Source organism: Bos indicus, chromosome 18, assembly GCF_029378745.1.
Source record: "Bos indicus isolate NIAB-ARS_2022 breed Sahiwal x Tharparkar chromosome 18, NIAB-ARS_B.indTharparkar_mat_pri_1.0, whole genome shotgun sequence".
Classification (NCBI taxonomy): Eukaryota; Metazoa; Chordata; class Mammalia; order Artiodactyla; family Bovidae; genus Bos; species Bos indicus.
This window is the reverse complement of record NC_091777.1, coordinates 8,329,568-8,350,680: the sequence shown is the minus strand read 5'-3', so window position 1 is coordinate 8,350,680 and position 21,113 is coordinate 8,329,568. Positions and strand designations below refer to the sequence as shown.

The following is a 21,113-nucleotide window of genomic DNA, read 5'->3' as shown; positions in this document are numbered from 1 at the left end:
AGGCGGAGGGCAAGTCTGCAGCGGAGCGCAGCCAGGTGAGGCTGGCGGGGTGTAAAACTTCACAGGGGGTCCTGGGAACAGGTAAGACGTGTAGGTCCCTCTGAGCCTCATTCGCCTTCCTAGAAATCTGAACCTCGGGCAAAAGTTGGATACAAGAAAAAGCAATGCGTTCGGGAACTTTACTTCCCAAAGATTAGAAATAAACCAGGTGTTCAAGAGCAGCAGAGGCCGAACCTTGTTAATTACAATGAATGATCTGTTTACCACACATGGGGAATGCACTTTTCATCCAGTATCTCATTTTGTCCTCAAAACAGCCCTCGCGGGTACATACTATGAGTTCTTCCTCATCTGCAGAGAGGCAAGTAACTAGCCTGAGGTCACATTATACAAACAAAAGAACTGTTATAATTGACAGAGTTAATAATTTTAGAGACGGTAGATTTACTTGCCTGTATTTTAACTGGTGAAATCTGATTACTCTTGGGGAGACAGTGTAACTCAGGGCCGGGCTCCAAAAACGAAGTAGGAAGAGGGACCAGATAGGTCAAGTAAATGAGTGTAGAAGGCCAGGCGTACCTAAAAGGGAGGGGTGAGGACCCCAGGGAAATGAGATCTAGCCTAACTGGAGCAGCTGCTACCAGTCTTTGGTATTGCCATGTTTATTTTTCAGGATTTTTATGTGACAACTCCCAACTTTTTAATATATTAGCAGCTCTGCTTGTTTTCTACTGCTGCAGTAACAAGCTACCACACACACCTGGTGATCTGAAACAGTTTGTTATTCAGTTGTGGAAGTCAGAAGTCTGAAATAAGTCTACTAGGTGAAGATGAAGGTGTGGGCCTGGCTGCATTTTTTTCTGGAGACTCTACGGAAGAATCTTGTTTACTTGCTTTGTCCAGCTTCTCAGTCATTTATGGTGAGTCGCGCCCTCTTCACATCACTCTGATTTCTTCAGTACTCACATCTCCCTCTGCTCTCTTCTATTCCAACTTTTGAGGACCTAGTGATTACATTGGGTCCTTCCAGGAAACATGGGATAACTTCCCCATCTGCAAAGTTAACAGGTTTATATATTCCAGGGACTAGGATGTGGACATCTTTGAGAAGGGTACTGTTTTGCCCACCAGAGTAACTAATTCTGATTTTAAAAATATTGTGTGCCAAAAAAAAAACCCCACGTGTGAGACAGCATCCATAAGGCTTTTCTTTCTTCCAGCTCGGTGTCCAAGAGGGCAGACTTGAGTCTGACTGCCTGGGTTAGTTAGTGTTAGTCGCTCAGTTGTGTCTGACTCTTTGTGACCCCATGGACTGTACCCTGCCAGGCTTCTCTGTCCATGGAATTCTCCAGGAACGAATACTGGAGTGGGTTGCCATTTCCTTCTCCAGGGGATCTTCCTGACCCAGGGATCAAACCCAGGTCCCCTGCATTGCAGGCAGATTCTTTACCACTGAGCCACCAGGGAAGCCCAATGGTAATCTTACCTCTGGTTTTATTTTGTCCTCCTGTTTCTTTTTCTGTCCTTCATTTGCCCAGATTTCCTCACTTTTAATTCTATCATAATTGTAACATATGTTGTTTTAACACCAAATCCTTTGTGGATCAAGATAGGTACTGTGTTTTAAAGTGTTATTATAAAAGGACATGTGATTTAGTGATGATCACTGAAGGATTTTCACTAAAAGTGACTCATGTACCAGTTTTTAAATATCTTTATTTACAAATTGGTATATTACCAGTCAGTTTGAATGCCATATGTGTGATAAAATAGATTATGAGAAATATCATATTTACAATGAAATCATTATTTTGTATAACTGAATCACCTAGTAGGCTACCTCTTGCAATAATAACTTAATGGGCCCAAATGTGCCCTTTGAATGGACCAATTTTATGCTTCTCTTAGAAAATTTTGAGTTCGGTGTAGTTTCTTAGTGCTTATTTCTGTGATCCAAGTCTTAAGAGAAAATCCCAATGGAACCAGACCTCTCTGGGATTGAGGAGAGACAGGAGTGAAAGAAAAGACATCCTGTCACATCTTAGTCCCGCAACTGCTATGCTTTGCGGCAGGAGGAAAGAATCAGTCCCAAGAATTACATTGAACATTTCCAAATCTTCAATATCAAGGATGAATTTCTAAAACAGGTTTTGTAGATAGAAGCTCTCCAGCTAGTCATTAACTAAAATTCATATGCAATACAGTCAAGGATGCTGTACTTAACAAAAACCACATATAGCTTATTTATCTCTAATTTTAAAATAATTCTTTCCCTTATTGGGTATGCAAGTGAGCAGTGGAGAAAGTGGTGCATCTGCAATACCTAAAATTAAAAAAAAAAGAAAAGAAAATGAAACATCAGTTTAAAAATGGCCAAGATTAGAGGGTGGATCATGGACCCTCGTTAAATGAAACAGAATATTTTCAAAACGAGGCATGACGGAATAGCAGGCTGGAGCCATGAGAAAGTTGAGAGGCAATTAGTCAGCACAGAGAGGGTCAAATGTAGTGTGTTGTTAATTCCCACTGGTGAAATAAGCTGACGACTTACCGGCTGGGGCCAGGGATTTCAGTGCTTCCAGAAGATGCGGGCTAGAGAACTTTACCAGGCACCGGAGGGGCTCTTCTCTCTCAGCCAGGATGCCCCCGTTTAAGTCACTTTTGAATTTCGTTTCAAGCTGTCATCAGATATATTTATAAATGACTATTAAATACATCAATTGCAATGGCAAAATATAAAGAGACAGGATTATGTGTTTCACTAATTCTTGTTATCAAGAAACACAGGGATGAATGGGAGTGGGACCATTTAAATTGCTAATTGCAAACACTGGGGGAAACCAGGATATCAGCAATATCGCACACAAAATGCCGAGGGTGCACAGTGCCTGACATGCAGGAGATCCTGCCCTCAGGATGTCCTTTACTTGAGCATTAGGTTTACATTCTTAATGGAAAATGAGCACTATTTTTTGTAATCTGTCATTTCAATGTAAAAAAATTTCATGTGTTTTGGGTCACTACCACAATTTAACTTATTATAGAAAATTTAAGAAACATACAGGAGCACAGTGTAAGGAGTCCCCCATACATATCACTCAGCTGAAACAATCACCAGTCTTGTTCCATCTATTACCCCACCTCCTGTTCCCTACTGCCCATATCCACTGGATTATTTTGAAGCAAATCCAAGACACCATAGTATCCTGCTTGTAATATCCATATATACCTAAAAAGGATTTTTTCTAAACTTCACCTCCACATTAGCACACCTAAGAAAATTACTAACAGTTCCTCATATCATCAAATATCCAAGTATTGCTACTTCAATAGGTACTTGGCTCTTAGACTCTAGCTTCAACTTTTTGCTTTTTGCTTAAAATGATTCTTAAAATTTAGAGGCAGAATGCTGAAGCACTCATGCATGAAGCAGTGCAGAGGGTGAGTAATGTCTGCCGCTAATTCAGATGGCTCAGAACAAAGAAAGAGAAAAGAAAGCAAATGTGGCTAAATGGTAACAACGAGCACATTTTGAAGCAAAGCGGAAATGGATGCTCACTGAAGTATTCGTGCATGTTTCCTGAAGGTTTGGCATTTTTCAAAATAGAAGAGGTAGGGGAAATTTAGTAGCGGGTATGAATAAATGCGTACCTTGACTTATAGAATAGACACATTCTCAGATGTGTATAAAGCAAAGTTTTGTGGATTAAATCTTATGTGTCCTAGATCAGCGGTTCTCTATGCAGAATCAGCTTGAGGGCTTGTGAAAACAGATGGTTGGGACCCACCTCCAGAGTCCCCTATCCAGTAGGATTATGGGGGGCCAAGAACCTGCATTTCTTACCCATTCCCAGGTGATGGTGATGCTGCTGACCCAGAGACCACACTTGGAGAATGACTGTCTTAGGGTATATTTAAAAGAACTGGGTTAAAACCCGCCATTCAGGGAACTTAACTTGAAAGGTGTCAAATCAACTTTTCCCACTAAAAACAAACCAAACCAAACAGGTGTTGGGCCTGACTAAGCAGATCACTGGTGGACTTCAAGTGTGGCCTGTAGCTGCAGAAAATTCTAAGCAGGAAGAATGTTATTGGAAGGTTTGAAGGGAGGAGAGTGTTATGAATATGAATATGACTATTAGATTAGAGTGGTCATGATATAAATCTTGAATTTTGCTAATGGTGGCCAAGGGCTTGCCCCCCACCTGGCTTTCCTGGTGGGCAGTGACTCACTCCTGGAATGAGCCAGGTTTGCAGGCTACTGTTTTTTTTCCCTATGTGATGCCAACTGGGCTACATAATGACTGATTTCTTCAATCTTTTGTCCAATAAGTATTTATGAGCACTGACCACGCACAAACACTATTCTAGGTGTGGATGGGCTAGAAGGATACAATCTGTTTTTCCGTCAAAAATATAGATCACAGCTGGTTACACATATCTGGATTAATATAAAAGGTGAAATGAAAAAGCAAATTCAAAATTTCCAAAGGTTGTCCTTTGCAACAGAGGAACTTACTAAATACGATAAAGAAGTCTATTTTAACTCAGATTATACAAAATTAAAGTGACAAATGAATGACATAAGTTTCTTTGAATTGTTTTCCACTTGAAATTTTAGTTCTTTTTAAAAAATATTGATAACTTGTAGTTAGTTTATAGCAACATCCTACCTTATATTGTGCAAATTCTAGTCTTGGTTGAGGATAGTCTCCAAAAATTTCTTGAGTCACTCTCTGCACTCTTTCTTTTTCAACTTTGTTTTCATGAATGATCCTTGAATCCACTATAGATGGAAGATTTTAAGAGAAACCTGCTGTTAGGAATGTATTTCATCCACAAAGTATCATCCTTTCATTCCTAATCTTTCAACTTGCTCATAAAATTTTGAAGTAACATTTACTGCCTTTTCACTTGATTGTAATCATTTCTTATAAAGTAGAAAGTTAGAAATATAGGTTGATAAGAAAGAAGATAAAAATCACCCATAATCCTACCACACAAAGATAAATACTGTTAACATTTTAATACATTTGTCTAACCCTTTTTTTCAGTGAATAAAGATATGTATTTTTAAGGCTGGGTTTATAAAATACACACAATTTTGTAGCCTGCTTTCTTTACTTAACGTGAAATCAATATCAGTTCGTATGCCATTGGAAAGGCATGGTGTACTTCATAATGGCTGCACCATTTCATTTTACTGCTAAGTCACTGCCAAGAAAGAGGAACGTTTCCATTTTTATAGTATATTATACCCCACCACTATTTTCGAACTTTCTGATCCGCATTAGTAGTTTCATATTCTATTTTCTTGGGTTTTCTATGGATGGACTCGTGTCAACTATGAATGGTGATATGGTCACGACTCTGATTACAGGCACACCTCAGAAATAAGTGGGTGCAGTTCTATACCACTGCAATGAAGTGACTCACATGAGTTTTTTGGTTTCCCAGTGCATACGAAAGTTATGTTTATATCGTACTGTGGTCTATTACATGTGCAACAGTATTATGTCTAAGAGGACAATATACATGGCTTAATTAGAAAGTACTTTATTGCTAAAAAATGCTGACCATCATCTGAGCCTTCAGCAAGTTGTAATCTTTTACAATAGTAACATCAAAGATCACTGATCACCGTAACAAAAATGAAAAAGTCTGAAACACTGCGAGAAACTGTGACAGAGACACGACCTGAGCCAGTGCTACTGGGAAAATGGTGCCCACAGATTTGCTCAATACAGGGTGGCCACAAACCTTCAATGTGTAAAAAGCGAAATACCCACGAAGTGCAATAAAGTACTTGGGAAGCAATTTACCCAATGCATTAAGATCCTGGGCTCCAGGCTCAGATTCGGTTTTTCTTCTGGCTTTGCTGATTCCTAGTTATGTGATTCTGCTCAGCAAGTTACTAAACCTCTCTGAAACCCAGTTTTCTACCCCTCTTTTCTCATGAAAAGAGCTTGTTCATGGGACTGCTGTGAAGATTAAGGAAATGATACATATAAACACCTTAGTATGGTGCCTGGCACAGAAGAAATGCTCAGTTAAATTATTTAATTGTTTGTTTTGGTTGTGATTATGATTAGATGCCATTCTAGCAAATTCTAAAGGAGACCTATATTAGCTTAGCTTCCCCACTTCAACAGAAATTTACTTTTCAGTTTTCTGAAAACAGGAGATACTTTTGAATCACAATCCTGGTACAGAAATGTTTTACTGGGTGAGAGAAATCTGAAAAGGAATGTCCTTCCAAATTTCAGTTTTTATCTTAAAATACACATACTATTTATATCTAGCCCAAGGCTTCCTTCTTGTAGAGATGTAGTACAGTTGTGAGTTTCAAAGCTCTAGGAAAAAGAAAACAGAAAAAAGTAAATGCTTTCTTAATTTTATCACCTCAAAGTATAGATATTAATTGGTTTTAGTGCACAAAAGTATGGCGAATCTTATCTTTCGTTTTTCCCAACACAGATATTTGAGGCCCTATGCAGACTGAGTTGAGCATTTCTCCTAGAGCGATATTGACAGAGGCTGCCGGGGCCAGCAACAAGGCTGCTTTGTTTGAGGAACTCTGTACCTTGTTAACATAAAAGTGTATCTGGAAGAACTATAGCTGCTGAGCCAAAAGCTAGAGAAATCAAAGGCAGCCTTTACAATGTGATGCTGCAGCTTTATGTCTTTATAACTGTGGAAAAAAACCTCACTGACATTGCTTACAGAAAAATAACTTTCCTGCTGTAAGTCTAAATCTCCCAGACTCCTTCACTCACTTTCCCCCACTGAAAGCACTGTTTTTATAATCAAGTATTTGATGAGTTTTTCTAGAAATGCACCTAATCATAGCAGAACTGTTGATATTAATACAATTTGGTAGGAGGCAGGTAGGTAAGAGGGAAGGTGCTATGGGGGAAAATCATTATCTAACTTTTTTAAAAAATATTTTTAATTGGAGGATAATTGCTTTACAGTATTGTGTTGGTTTCTGCCATACATCAACATGAATCAGCCATGGGTATACATATGTCCCTTCTCTCCTGACCCTCCCTCCCACCTCCCACCCATCCCACCCCTCCAGGTTGACACAGAGCACCAGGTGTGAGCTACCTGCATCATAACAGCAAATTCCCACTGGCTATCTGTTTTACATATGGGAACGTATATGTATGCAACTTCTTAATGTTAAGCTTGTTTTCTTTAAAGAGTAGCTTGCAGAAAGCCATCACTTCTTTCTACTTAGAACAGATGAAAATACATAAGTAGAACATACCTAGGGGCTCGAAGATACACAGTCTTAACAATTCTATAGGAGTCTGAACATATGAGCACACAGATGCCATGCAGAGAGGGGAAAAAAAACACAACAACAACCCTGAGCCTTGGAGCAAGGCCAGATCCATTATCATTAAAAGGAAAAAATACATTCAAATAATTTTTTTTCTTCATAGGTTTTTTTGTTTGTTTGTTTTACTCCTAGTACACTAGACACACCTCATGAAGTTATGAGGAATTATGGTTATACCCTTTGTACCAGATTGGCCCAGGATAATATGCCTTGATATTTGACCAGAACATTTTTTCTTTTTTTGACTTACACAGCATGGCACGTGGGATCTTAGCTTCCCGACCAGGGATTGAACCCATGCCCATTGCTTTGGAAGTGAAGTCTTAACCACTGAACTGCTAGGGAAGTTCCACACTCAAATAATTTTTTTTTTAACATTCAAATGCAAAGCTCATTTTATTGAAACTCAGTTGAACAAATTACCATTAATTTGCCCTCAGTAAAATTCAGTATTGAAAATGTTTCATGTTTGCCAAGTGAAAAGTAAATAGCTGAAAGGTGTTAATAAAACTTTTTTTATTTTTTTTTATTGAAGGATAATTGCTTTACAGGATTTTGTTGTTTTCTGTCAATACACTCAAATAATTTTGACAAATAAACTGTGGGAATTCATAAACCAATGCTTCCTCTTTTAATTCCTATATCACTTACTTGACTAGTGGGACAAAAAATTCTGCTTCTCTCTTGCATAAAAGAATATAATCAGCTTCAAAAGATAATGTCAAGTTACTCTGAAGAGAAAATAAATTCTGATTGGAATAGCTGATTAGGAAACAGGGGCCCTATAACATACACTCCAATGACCAATGGGCAGTATAAACAATACAGTTATGAAAAGATGAAAGTGAGGAATTATCTTATTTCCTATCATGTTTGCTGAAATCTTTCTCCACTTCAGGGACATCTAATGTGATCTCCTGTTGTTGGAGGTAGACTTTCCTACCTGCTTAACTTCTAAATTATGCATGAAAGAGAAAATGGAGACTCAGGTTTAAATAGAGTCAAAGATGGGCTCACCTGATTATACTGTTTAAAAACAATAGCCTTAAGAGAGTCCAGATACCGGCTTCTGAGGTCCATTTTCACAATCTGATGGTGTTTGCTAGCAACTGTCAGTGCCTTGAAATGAAAATTAGCAAGATTATTAATAACATTACTGTGTCTATCTCTTTATTTATAATACTTGTTCAGACAAAATGTAGGAGTTGTAATCAGTGAATAATTTTTACTTAAAAGTGAAAAGAAATCCAGAACAATTAAATCTCATGGTCTGTTACTCAGCTTGAAAAACAAAAACAGTGGCTAGTGGCATTAAGATCCTCAGAAAGGCAAGATCTTTTGTACCATTTTTAGAAAACAGATCCTATTTTTTTTTTTTTTTTGGTCAAACTACACAGCAGGCAGGATATCAGTTCCCCAACCAAAGCCTGAACCCATGCCCCCTGCAGTGGAAGTACAGAGTCTTAACCACTGGACTGCCAGGGAAGTCCCAGAATGATCCTGTTTAAAGTTAGGAATTGTGATAAATTAAGGTGAGAGTTAAGAATAAAGGATGAGGGGGTGACATTGAAAAAGAGATTGTGGGTTTAACTTTTTTATTCAGCAAAAATGTGGATTCAGAAAAGCACCCAGGAAGGTTGAACCACGAAGATCGGACACTTTAAAAAAAAAAAAAGAATAAAGGATGAATATGCAAATGTTACCATTTTTGATGATTAGTTGTTAATACTACAATGACACTGCCATGCAAAAATGCAAATAGAAAAAGCAAATTATAGACCCTATGTACCACTCTGGTTTCTGTAATAAAACATCTTCCGAAAGGAACCAGCAAAACAATTAAAAGCAGTTACTTTGGGTGAGTGGGATTGGGAAAAGGGGTATGAAGTCTTAAAAGATTGTTTAGAGACTTCGTTGGTTGGATTTTTACCTCAATTGTGCATTACTTCTCGATTTTGAGACACTAATGAAGAGTTCTAAACCAATGCTGATGCCGTGCTCTCACTTGCAGAATAATAGTACTTCCTGCTCCTTATTTTAGGAGATCAAGAATTATGGGTGGTATTTTACATCAAATGATATTGAGAAGTTTAAACCTACATGGCCCTGAGATAAGGATAATGCAAGAGCTGACTCAATTGGAAAAGACCCTGATGCTGGGAAAGACTGAAGGCAAAAGAAGAGGGCAGCAGAGGATGAGATGGGTAGATAGCATCATCGCCGACTCAATGGACATGCACTTGAGCAAACTCCAGGATAGTGGAGGACAGGGAAGCCTGGCGTGCTGCAGTCCGTGGGGCTGCCAAGAGCCGGACACAACTTACCAACTGAACAACAACAATACCGCTTATAGTGGTTGGTTCCATACCTGACCCAGAAGGGGTAGATTGCTCTTCAGTCGGGAGGACGAAGTGAAGGCATATGGAGTTTGGGAATAGTATACCACGTAAGCAGGTTTGTACTGGTTTGGCTTTTTATACTGTGTTCCCCAGGCAATTCGAATCCATACCGAGTTCTCCTCGGCGTCTCTGAAGCTGACTGTCACCTTAAAAAAAAAAAAAAGACATAAGTTCCCTAATTAACATATCATATTGTACCAACAACTGATGCTTTTTAGGGGTGAAGGATGTCACTGTCTGGCTGAAATCTGGCAGTTTTTCTCTTACTTCTCATTACAGTGATTTGGGAAATCTCTGGATAAGTGTTTTATGGTTGCTTTGTAAAGATACATCCATGCCTTGCAAAGTCTTTTGGAAGGAAAAAAAAAGAATTTAAATCCCACAATCAGTGTATGACATCACAAATTTTCAATAATTTCTTGGGCTTTGTCCTGAAAAAAATAGTAGAAAGGGACAGAAAATGGGCTACCTTTAATAACTGGAAAACATAGTTTTTAGTTTGTCTCTTTGTAAGTTTTCCCAAGAACTTTCTATTTTGAAGAGTTTTATCTGATAAGATGTGCAGTTAATCCTCTCTCTCTCACATACACACACACACGCGCACACACACACACACTCCACCCAGCACTCCCCAGTTACGCTTCCTGTGCCCTCTCATACCAGCTTCTCTCCCCCATGGTTCCGGGAAGGAGTTCTTAACCTGAAGTCAATGGTTAGAATTCAGGGCATCTCTGGACTTGGTGGGGGCGGGGGGGAGTTATTTCATCTTTACTTGTGGGCCTCCCTGATGGCTCAGACAATAAAGAATCTGCCTACAATGTAGGCCACCTGGGTTCAATCCCTTATTCGTAAGTGAAATTTAGCATCTCCCTTCAAGTAGGGAGTGAAAGTAGGCATCAAGACAGTAGAATTTTAGGATGTTATTTTATTGTCCACAGAAATCTCAAGTATTTTTATCACATTACAATTGTTGCATGAGCCTTAAGAATATCATTTACACTTATTAGCACTTTGAAGCTAGTTGTTTTTAGACCCATTATGAGATTATTTATTGTGTTAATAAAGAAGCACATGCATTACTGTATCAGTTTGCCATCTTAATGCCTTTACAGTAACTATCATTTGTTTCCCCTGTGATTCTGTAGATTTTATTTTACAGCATTTAAAAACACACTTCTGAGAAGTGGTCCATAAGCTTCACTAACAGCGAAAGCATCGTTGCCACAAAAAGGTTAAGACACCTGTCCTAGAGCAGCCACTGAGTCACTCTTCAGTCCTGGGCACCGGGAGATACTACTTGGCATGATGTCGCCATCATCAGCCTTTGGGAAAGTGGGGTTAACTAGCCACTAGTTAAGTTATGCAGAGGAAGGTAAAGATAAGCCAGGAGACCTCAGCTGGTTGAGGAAAGGGATGAGGACGTGCTGGTCAGCTCAGAGTAAAGGGACAGGGCAGACAGAAAAGACCCAAGGCCTTTACCTGTTTATCCTCATCTAAAACCTGCAGCGCACACAGCATGTCACTCTCCGGCTGGCCTTTCAAGCAGGACAGATGTGACCAGTAAAAAAGCCCCTTTGTCGCCCCAGCGCCATGCTGTTGCTGCTGTTCTAAGTCATGTCTGACTCTTCGCGACCCCGTGGACTGTGGCATGCCAGGCTCCGTGGGGTTCTCCAGGCAAGAACACTGGGCTGGGTTGCCATTTCCTTCTCCACCAGCCCCTGCTAGCGTGCCTGAAATTCATTCACGAGGCAAAACCTTTCGGACCATGGTAGAGATGAGAAGAGATCTAACAACTGAAATACAAGGGCATCAAAGTAGGAGGAAATGTGAGTGTTTCAGACGCTTTTTCCCCTTGCATGGTAGGGGTGGCCTGGGGTTCAGAGAACAGAAATCCCTGCTGCCCAAAAGAGGAACAGGAAAGGCCGTCAAGTGAGGAGCTGGGAGTGAAGTGAAGGCGTCAAGTGAAGGTGCTGGGAAGGAAGATGCACATAAACTCTGAACTGGACCCGAGAGAGGAGACGCTTTCTAGCTTTCTTGTTTTGGGTGAAGTAGGGTGGGTGTGCTGGCTGCAGTTTTGCAAGAGGAGTCAGCCAGTCAGTTTGAGCTTCATGAGAAGGCTGCTTCCAGAAGGGTCCAGACCATATATCTACAACATTCCTGGAGAACTGGCCAGGGATTCTGTAATTATGAGGCTCTTTGCAGGTGCATGCAGTATACCCACAGTCCAGATGGGACTCTCCTATAAGCTCTGCAGAGTTCACAATTTCATGGTAACAAGTTTTCAAATAATATAATCCAAAATAACAACTTATTCACAAAATTTAAATAATAATAATAAAAAAGAGAAATCTTCTTTTGGTTTACAGTTTTCTTTGAATTAATTTATAAATACGTTCCCCCTCAAAAGGCTGAAGATTTTGTTTTGTAAACCTCATAAAATGATTCTAAGATTCATTTGGAGGAAAGGTTAGCACATTTTTGACAAAGAAAAATAATTGGGGGTAGGGGTAGGGTTGACTTGTCTTACGGGTTATGAAAATGTTTTAAAAACTAATGATTAATGGAATGGGGAGTTTGCTCCAAGCAAGTGATCCCCCTGATACCAAAACCAGAAGCAGGAAGAGTTGCCTACACGGTCACTGGCAGGACCACTGTGAGTGGTCTCCCTGCTAGGGCAGAGCTGGCCCTTGGAGGAGTAGACCAGAGTAGGTGCTTTCTGCAGGCAGCTGCTAACTCAGGCTAAGCTTGTGCTCCTGCTGGAGATAAGTGAAGGGGGCAATGGGGAGGGGCCGGTGGGATTCCTTCCATGTGGGGGGCACAGCAGGAACAAGAAGAAATATTTCCCTCCAAGAGTCTTGTGGCAGAAAAAGCAGGGCTTGAGGATAAGCCTGGGGAAAGGATGTATTTTCTCTGAGAATTAAGCATGTTTCTAAGCAGTAGAGTAGGAAGCAGATGAGGGAAGGGAGTAAGGATACAAAAGAGAACAGAGAAAAATAGAGCAGAAAAATCGGATGAGGATGCAGGAGATGAATGCAGAGCACACAGAAGGGTCCTTGTAAGAAAGGAGATGAGGGCACATGTTCGGTGACAGGTGGATAAGTAGAAAGCAGGACCAGTTCCAGACTAAAGGATGAGGAAAGGGGATGGAGGTGACATCACCTTTACGGCAGAAGGCAAAGAGGAACTGAAGAGCCTCTTGATGAAGGTGAAAGAGGACAGTGAAAAACCTTAAAGCTCAACATTCAGAAAACCAAGATCATGGCATCTGGTCCCATCACTCCATGGCAAATAGATGGGGACACAATGGAAACAGTGACAGACTTTATTTTCTTGGGCTCCAAAATCACTGCAGATAGTGACTGCGGCCATGAAATTAAAAGACGCTTGCTCCCTGAAAGAAAACCTATGACCAACTTAGACAGCATATTAAAAAGCAGAGACATTATTTTACCAACAAAGGTCCATCTAGTCAAAGCTGTGATTTTCCATTAGTCATGTATAGATGTGATAGCTGGACCATGCAGAAATTTGAGCGCCGAAGAATTGATGCTTTTGAACTGTGGTGTTGAAGTCTCTGGAGAGTAACTTGGACTGCAAGATCAAACCAGTCCATCCTAAAGGAAATCAACCCTGAATATTCATTGGAAGGACTGATGTTGAAGCTGAAACTCCAATACTTTGGCCACCTGACGCAAAGGACTCATTGGAAAAGACCCTGATGCCAGGAAAGATTGAAGTCAGGAGGAGAAGGGAATACAGAGGATGAGATGGTTGGATGGCATCACCGAATCGATGGATGAGTTTGAGTAAGCTCCAGAAGTTGGTGAAGGACAGGGAAGCCTGGTTGTGCTGCAGTCCATGGGGTCGCAAAGAGTTGGACATGACTGAGTGACTAAACTGGACTAAAGGGGATGGAGAGACAAGTCAAGGAGTTTGAGAATCAAAATATGCTCCAAAAGGGAACACCAATGTGCCAGAGGATGGGCATAGTGAGGTGGATAGGACAGAATTTGGGGCATTTGCTAGTCTTCCTCTATGCAAGGAGGACTAAGGCAGAGTCAGGTGGGAAGGGAATGAAGCAGGGGAGGCTGTGAGAAGGCTATCACCTCAGCCTATGACAAGATGTTGAAGTGGTGCTTGGCTCTCGAGCTACAATGACCAAACCGCAGCCAGGAGCCACCCAGGGCCATTTAAGTAAAATTCATTATTGTTAAATAAGACGATCATTTTTAGATTCTCAGTCAAACCAGCCACACTTCAGGTTCTTGGCAGCCACATATAGCTGCTTGGCTGGTGCTAGACATCTCTGATCTAGAACACTGCCATCAATGCAGAGTCCTACTGGGCAGTGCTGCTCTTGAGAAAGAAGCAGAACCCCTGAACTGAAAGCTAAGGCGAGCAGAAAGTTTTTACGATGAGCAGAGTTTGTCTTTGATATTGAGTAGAATAGTATGGAATATTACTAACTGAAATTCTTGCAAATTAAAAAAACAAGGTAGTGATGAATTTTAAGTGCATGGGTGCCGTGAAATTGAATCTCATGGAAATTCAGATAAATTCTATTCTTACATTTTTTAATGCTCTCTGAAGAATTTTCTTGAATGAACTTTTGAATTGTTCCATATCAAAAAGATCAATGTCGTCACCTGTCAAAGTGAAAAGAAAAATCAAGAAAAATCAGGGGAGCTACACTGTCTTCAATACATTTGCAAAGACCCTGAAGGTAAGAACAATAATGATCAAATCACACAAACACTGCCAGTATCTCTGACTCAGCATCACCAAATAGAGTTCTCACTTTTCTATACATGAGTAATAATCACTTCATTTGGAAAGAAGAGACTTAAGAGGAATATGCTGCTGTTCCTTTTTAAATTGCCCAAATATCAAATACAAGTGTTTAAAATGAGAAACATCACCTGGTGCTTTACTCATCTGAAAAACATCCCAAATTTTCTGGTGCCGATGAAACTGAGTATCTGAGGGAGGAAGAAACAGCTTATTACTGCATGTCAGAAAACTTTCAAGCAACGGGCTTATAAGTACATATTTTTAATAATGTGAAAGTGGAGAAAATAACAATAATTTACAAATTAAGTTATGCAGATTTTTCTTTGAAATATAAATTTTCAATGGGTTAAATTTACTCCAATAAAATAAGTTATAATGAATTACTCAACACAGTAGAGATTTAGCCTTTATTCTTAGACCATTTATTCTGTCCATACAGGTCTACTCCACAGAGTGCTGCATCTCTCCAGCAAGCCAGCGATGACATGTTCCCGGCACTGGTGTTTCCATCGACTTTGCTTATTTTGCGCTCTTCTCCTAGCTCCTTAGGCACCTCATTATGGTCTCTACTAAAACGCCACCATGCAAAAAGGCCTCCCTGAGCACTCTACCCAAATTGAAGCCCCCATCCCACTATGGTTTTTCCAGTAGTCATGTATGGATGTGAGAGCTGGACCATAAAGAAGGCTGAGCACCAAAGAACTGATGCTTTCGAACTGTGCTGCTGGAGGAGACGCTGGAGAGTCCCTTGGACTTCAAGAGATCAAACCAGTCAATCCTAAAGGAAATCAACCCTGAATACTCATTGGAAGGACTGATGCTTTAGCTGGAGCTCTAATACTTTGGCCACCTGATGCGAACAGTCAACTCATTAGAAAAGACCCTGATGCTGGGAAAGATTGAAGGCAGGAAGAGAAGGGGACGACAGAGGATGAGATGGTTGGATGGCATCACCGACTCAATGGACCTGAGTTTGAGCAAGCTCTGGGAGATGGTGAAGCACAGGGAAGCCGGGTGTGCTGCAGTTCATGGGGTCACAAAGAGTCGGTGACTTAGCAACGGAACAACAATAACAACATTCTGCCCTGCTCTAGTTTCCTTCTTGGCACTTATCACTACCTGACATTACAGCATATATTTAGATGTTCATTTGTACACTTGCTTGTACACATGGGATACTGGACTTAGTCTTGTTCATACTGGACTTAGTCTTGTTCATCTTATTCCCAGTGTCTAGCCACTGCTGCTGCTGCTGCTAAGTCGCTTCAGTCGTGTCCAACTCTGTGCGACCCCATAGACGGCAGCCCACCAGGCTCCCCGTCCCTGGGATTCTCCAGGCAAGAACACTGGAGTGGGTTGCCATTTCCTTCTCCAATGCATGAAAGTGAAAAGTGAAAAATGAAAGGGAAGTGGCTCAGTCGTCTCTGACTCTTCATGACCGCATGGACTGCAGTCTACCAGGCTCCTCTGTCCATGGGATTTTCCAGGCAAGAGTACTGGCTGGCATTAAATATATGTATTTGATGACTGACTGAATGAATGGATGAATGTATGATACAGAAGGCACCCTTTAGGAGTTACAAACTTAAGAGTATCTTGGATTAAAAATGGATCCAGTAAGTTATTGAGCTCAGTCCTAGCACATCATCATCCTGGCTTTACTCCGTCCCTGTGCTGACCCCCATCTGCATCCGTGTCTTTGGACCTAGGACCAAGGTGCTCTGCACCCCAAAAAGAGGGACTGTGGGCTCCAACACTCAAGGACACCAACCTGCTGTGCCTTTGAACTATTATTTTTCTTGCCCTGTGTCTTTTTTTTTTTCTTTTTTGGTGCCTTAGTGTTCTCTCCCTATCCAGTCTGTTTATGGTGATGGCCTGAGAAATCTTCATGATCTAGTTTTGTCTAAAACAGGTGTAATCGGGTACAATGTGATGTCTGCCCTTAAAGACAGCATCCAAAGGGTTTTGTTTCTTTCTAGTATATTCTTCCTTGGTTCTGTGTTTCAGAATTCAGATGGCCTGCTAAATGATCTCTGAATAAGGTTGTTATATTAATAATGGAGATGAATCATTTTTTGTTGATAATGATTCTTTTAAACACCATGCAGAAGTTCATGATAAATGGCAAAGAATTAAGTACAAATGCTGACATTTCCTTGAATAGTACATATCTGAGACTAACCCATGATCTTTGTGACAAGCTTGGTCCACTTCTAGTGTCCACTGTCTTAGTCAGGGGTCCATTTTCTTTCTAGTGGCACATGCAGACCCCGGAGCCGTGCCTGCCTCTCTCACTCAGTACCCCCTTGACCACACCACGTGCAAGTCCAGTCAGTTTTATCCTTACAAGCGGCACTGTAATTATAACAAATTCTCAGAAATATATTTTCAAATTCTGTTAGCAATAATACAAAGCCTAGCAAATATTTACTATGTGCCAATTATTGTGATAAGAACTTTTCAAGTCTTATCTTACTTAACCCTCACAATGATCCTGTGAAATACAGGTTGTTATTATGTCCATTTGATTTAGGAAAAGTCTGAAGCTTAGAAAAAGGTGACATGACTTGGTAAAGGACACAGACTGGTAAGTGACAGAGCTGAAATATGAAACCAGGTCAGCTTCACTTTAAAATCTGAGCCATCACATACAAAACTGCCTCTCTGATGAAACTGGACTGGTTAAGTGTAAATACAAATCACCAAGACTTACAAATGATGTCTAAATGGGCTGCGTCATTGAGACTCGCATGGTTCTCCTGAAAGAGATTATAATAATACTTTTAGTAATTATGGTGACAGGTTTGGTTCCACTCCATCTACAGCACATTTTAGGGTTGCTAAGGACAAACTACGAGGGCCCTCTCCATACTGTACTGACAACGTGTCTCCCAACTATGTTCTTCTGTTAAGTAACAAATATGGCTTCCGATTCATGTCCCAGTACGGGCTCTCACAACTGTTCTCCCACTATCTACTCTTCATTGATCACTTTTAACTTTCTGTTTGTTTTTTTCAATCAATGGTATCCTTCCACACCTCCTCTATACCAGCATTTCTCAACCAGGCTTGAGTGACATTTTGAGTCAGATACATCTGTCTTGTGGAAGCTGTCCTAGAATGTAAAGGAACATTCCTGGCCTCTATCCCCTGGAAGCCAGCAGCGCCCACTCCCAGTTTTAACAACCAGAAACATCTCCAGATGTCATGTCTTCTGGGAGCAAAACCATCTCAGCTGAGAACTACTACTCTATACATACACATTTGTATGTTCACATAGTATATAGTTTCTTTTAATGTTATACATAAAGATCTAGTTTATTCTTTTTAATGATCGAAGAATATTTTGTTAAGTGGATGCAACATTTTTTATCTCATCTCCTAAGTATAGTTAGTTCCAATTTTTTGTGTGTAAATAATGCTAGTTAACATCTTTATTTATATGTAACCATTTATATATAACTAGATATATAAATGTTTATCAATTATAATATCATATATACCTCCTTATTTTTTATGTTTTTTATATATTTAAATATCCAGAAGTGGAACTGCTGGGTCATAAAGTATATTTATTTAAAAATGAATGAGGGAAGGGTATACTGGGTATATAAGGGTATAGTAAAATTCTTTGTACTATACTTGCAACTTTTCTGAAAGCCTGAAATCACTTTAAAATAAAAAGCAAATAAGTAAATAAATACATGTGAAAGAGAGTGTCTCTTTCTGCATAACTTGATCAACATATTTGAGTATTATCTTTTCATCTTTGACAATCTGAGAGTTTAAAAAAAGAATACTGCTCGTTATTTTAACTTCTTTGTTTCTTCTTCCTTGGTATTCACTTTTTTTCTTCTCACTAGTTTGTAAGCATTCTTTGTAAGTTGAAAAATCCAATTAAAAATTAGCACCTTTTCCACTATAGTGGGACAGAGCCCTCCTCAGTCACAGCCTAGAGCTACGTAAATCTCTTTTGGACTAAGGAAAGGAAAGAGAGAGGAAAACCAAAGGGTAGCGTGATATTCAAGGTTAATCACTTTGAACACTGTTACCTCACAAAGCAGAACCAAGTCCTGAACAATAGATTCCTTTCTCTGCCGAAAGTTTACGGTCTGCAGTTGATTTTCAGACAAAAAATTCCAGGTTTTTAGGATTGTCATCATTTCAGTCATTGGGATTTTCAAGATGGTCCTCCTGAAAAACTCGGCAAGAGTTTCATCCATCTCTTTGGCACTTTAATAAAAATAAAAACAGTACAACAAAGTATTAAGCAAACACAAAAGTACAAGTTAGTGAATTTTCAGCATCATAATTTTAGCCAGAATTATGATTTGTATGTCAAACACCCAAATTTTTCAGCCATTCTGCGGAGTATTTCAACAAGAGGATTTTCTCTTAAGTGTACATTTAAACATGTTTTAAGGTTTTTAAAAATTAGTATTCTCTCTCCTTTCTTGGCTAGAGTATTTTGATCTTTTGATAGCAATAGTAAGTGAATCATTCACTCATTTACTTATTCATGTATCAAATTACTAAGCACCCATGAGTGCCAGGCACTTTTTTAGGCACAGGGGATAGAGCTTTAACCAAAAATGACAAAAATTCCTGCCAGTAGGAAGTGTCCTTCCTAGCTGGGAGAGACAGGTAACAGGAAAATCACAAAAAATGTTAAAACTGGTAAGCGCTGAGGAGAAAAGGGAGCAATGTTAGGAAGCTAGTAGCAGTGAATATGGAGCAGGCTGGGAATGGGTGGGGGGAAGAGGGGAATGGAGAGCAGGCCTGAGAGAAGGCGGCATTCCAGCCAATTCTTGGGGGAGGAAGAGTGAGCCATGTGGCTGGTTGTTGGAGGAGCTCTCCAGGCAGACGGAACAGCAAGCACAAAAGCCTTGCAGCCATCAAGGGGAGAAGGAGGCCTCCAGACAGGCCAGAGAGGAGAGTGAAAAGGCACAGAGGAGGAGGTGAGGAGGGCCGTGTTTATGACAAGAAGCAGAAGTCAGTCTGTCAATCTCATCCGCTTCCACCAAGACTACAGGATACACAAGGACAAACAGAAGAGATTCCCCTAAAAGGATCGTGGCTATGAATTATTTCTACCATTTAAATGTTTGTTGAATGGCATATGATTATATTATATGATTATATATGATTAAGCTCCACAATGGCACCCCACTCCAGTACTCTTGCCTGGAAAATCCCATGGACGGAGGAGCCTGGTGGGCTGCAGTCCATGGGGCCGCTGGTGTCAGACACGACTGAGCGACTTCTCTTTGACTTTTCACTTTCATGCATTGGAGAAGGAAATGGCAACCCACTCCAGTGTTCTTGCCAGGAGAATCCCAGGGATGGGGAAGCCTGGTGGGCTGCCGTCTATGGGGTCGCACAGAGTCGGACACGACTGAAGCGACTTAGCAGCAGCGGCAGCAGGGCAGGAACTATGTTTGTCTTATTCACATCTGCCTTCCTAGGATCTAGAACAATTTCAGCCCAAGAACTGTCTTAGTGGAAATACTTGTTGAATAGGAAGCCTCAAAGTATTAGATACTCTCCCTAAGAAGCCGTGCCTGAGGAGATAAACAACCTGGGAAGGATTGGCCAGTGACAATATCAAACCAACGTCCCCCATCAAAAACACTGGAGGTGGAGGTGGTTGTCAAAACGCAGACTCCTGGGCCCAATGATTTAAACTAGGGGAGGGGAATGCTGGGGAAGTGCTTGAGATTTCTGCATTTTTACAATTAGAGTCTTAATTCTGGCTAAAGTATGGGAATGTCATTCTAAAGAATTCTGGTAGAAAGAGGGAATGGAGGGAATGCAACCTCATCAATAAAACTGGAAACCCTTGAATAAACTCTTCTGATTCCCTGTGATTATCCAACTTCTCTCTACTTCGCTGCGCGTGGCACAGTGTCTGGCATATAGTACGTACACGAGATACAACAGCTGAATGAAAGCATGACCAAAAAGGTCCCTGTAAATATACACCGCCGAAGAGCTGCCACAAGGAGCAGGAGTAATGCGAGACTAAAAAGGACGGACGCCAAGGTTATCCCAAAATCGAAACACCAAATTCTGAAGGAAGCAGCAACCGAAGACTGTTTAGCCCTTGACAGCTCTGGGCGGCGCGAGCGCGACGCAGGCCCTACGTAAGACCCCGCCCCACCAGGGCGGATGTGACGTCACGACCCAGCGTCTCCGCCCTCTTCGCCTAAGCCTCAACTGAAGTTCCCCGCCTCAGGCCCGAGACCAAGGACCAGTCTCTCACCTTGGGACCCGTGGCAGTCACAAGAGAGTCGCCTCAGAGTCGTGGGACGTGGCTTCTTCTAGGCTCCCGCCACATCCCGCCGGATCCCACGCCGCCGGGTTCTCGTACCCACATCGCCGGCCGGCTCTCTCCTCATCGACTGTTCCCGCCCGCTGCACCTTCAAAACCACCAATTGCAGGTCCCGCCGTCCTGGAGCCCCGCCCACCGGGGGGCGCCAACTCTGGACTGTACCCTCGGCACAGGGGACCGCGTGAGGAGAGCGACAGAAGTGAAACGCGCCGAGCCCCCCGCCTCACTCTTCTCAGCAGAGAA

General features: G+C 41.0%; 1 protein-coding gene across 2 annotated transcripts; it reads right to left on the bottom strand.

Annotated features, from left to right (window-relative positions):
- Positions 1–78: 78 nt before the first annotated feature.
- CENPN (centromere protein N) lies at positions 79–21,074 on the bottom strand. 2 transcript variants are annotated; one of them, XM_070770366.1, is made up of 11 exons: positions 20,465–20,646; positions 18,591–18,771; positions 17,252–17,297; positions 14,667–14,726; positions 14,317–14,393; positions 9,717–9,893; positions 8,366–8,467; positions 6,290–6,353; positions 4,674–4,786; positions 2,552–2,678; positions 79–2,323 (listed from the first exon to the last, which is right to left on the bottom strand). In XM_070770366.1, exons 2-11 carry the CDS (start codon positions 18,759–18,761, stop codon positions 2,241–2,243), a joined length of 1,020 nt encoding a protein of 339 aa, XP_070626467.1. In that variant the 5' UTR covers positions 18,762–18,771; positions 20,465–20,646; the 3' UTR covers positions 79–2,240. The 2 variants fall into 2 exon arrangements, with proteins under 2 accessions (XP_070626467.1, XP_019835474.2); XM_019979915.2 differs by lacking the exon at positions 20,465–20,646 and adding an exon at positions 20,801–21,074 and having other exon boundaries at positions 80–2,323.
- Between the last annotated feature and the right edge of the window lie 39 nt (positions 21,075–21,113).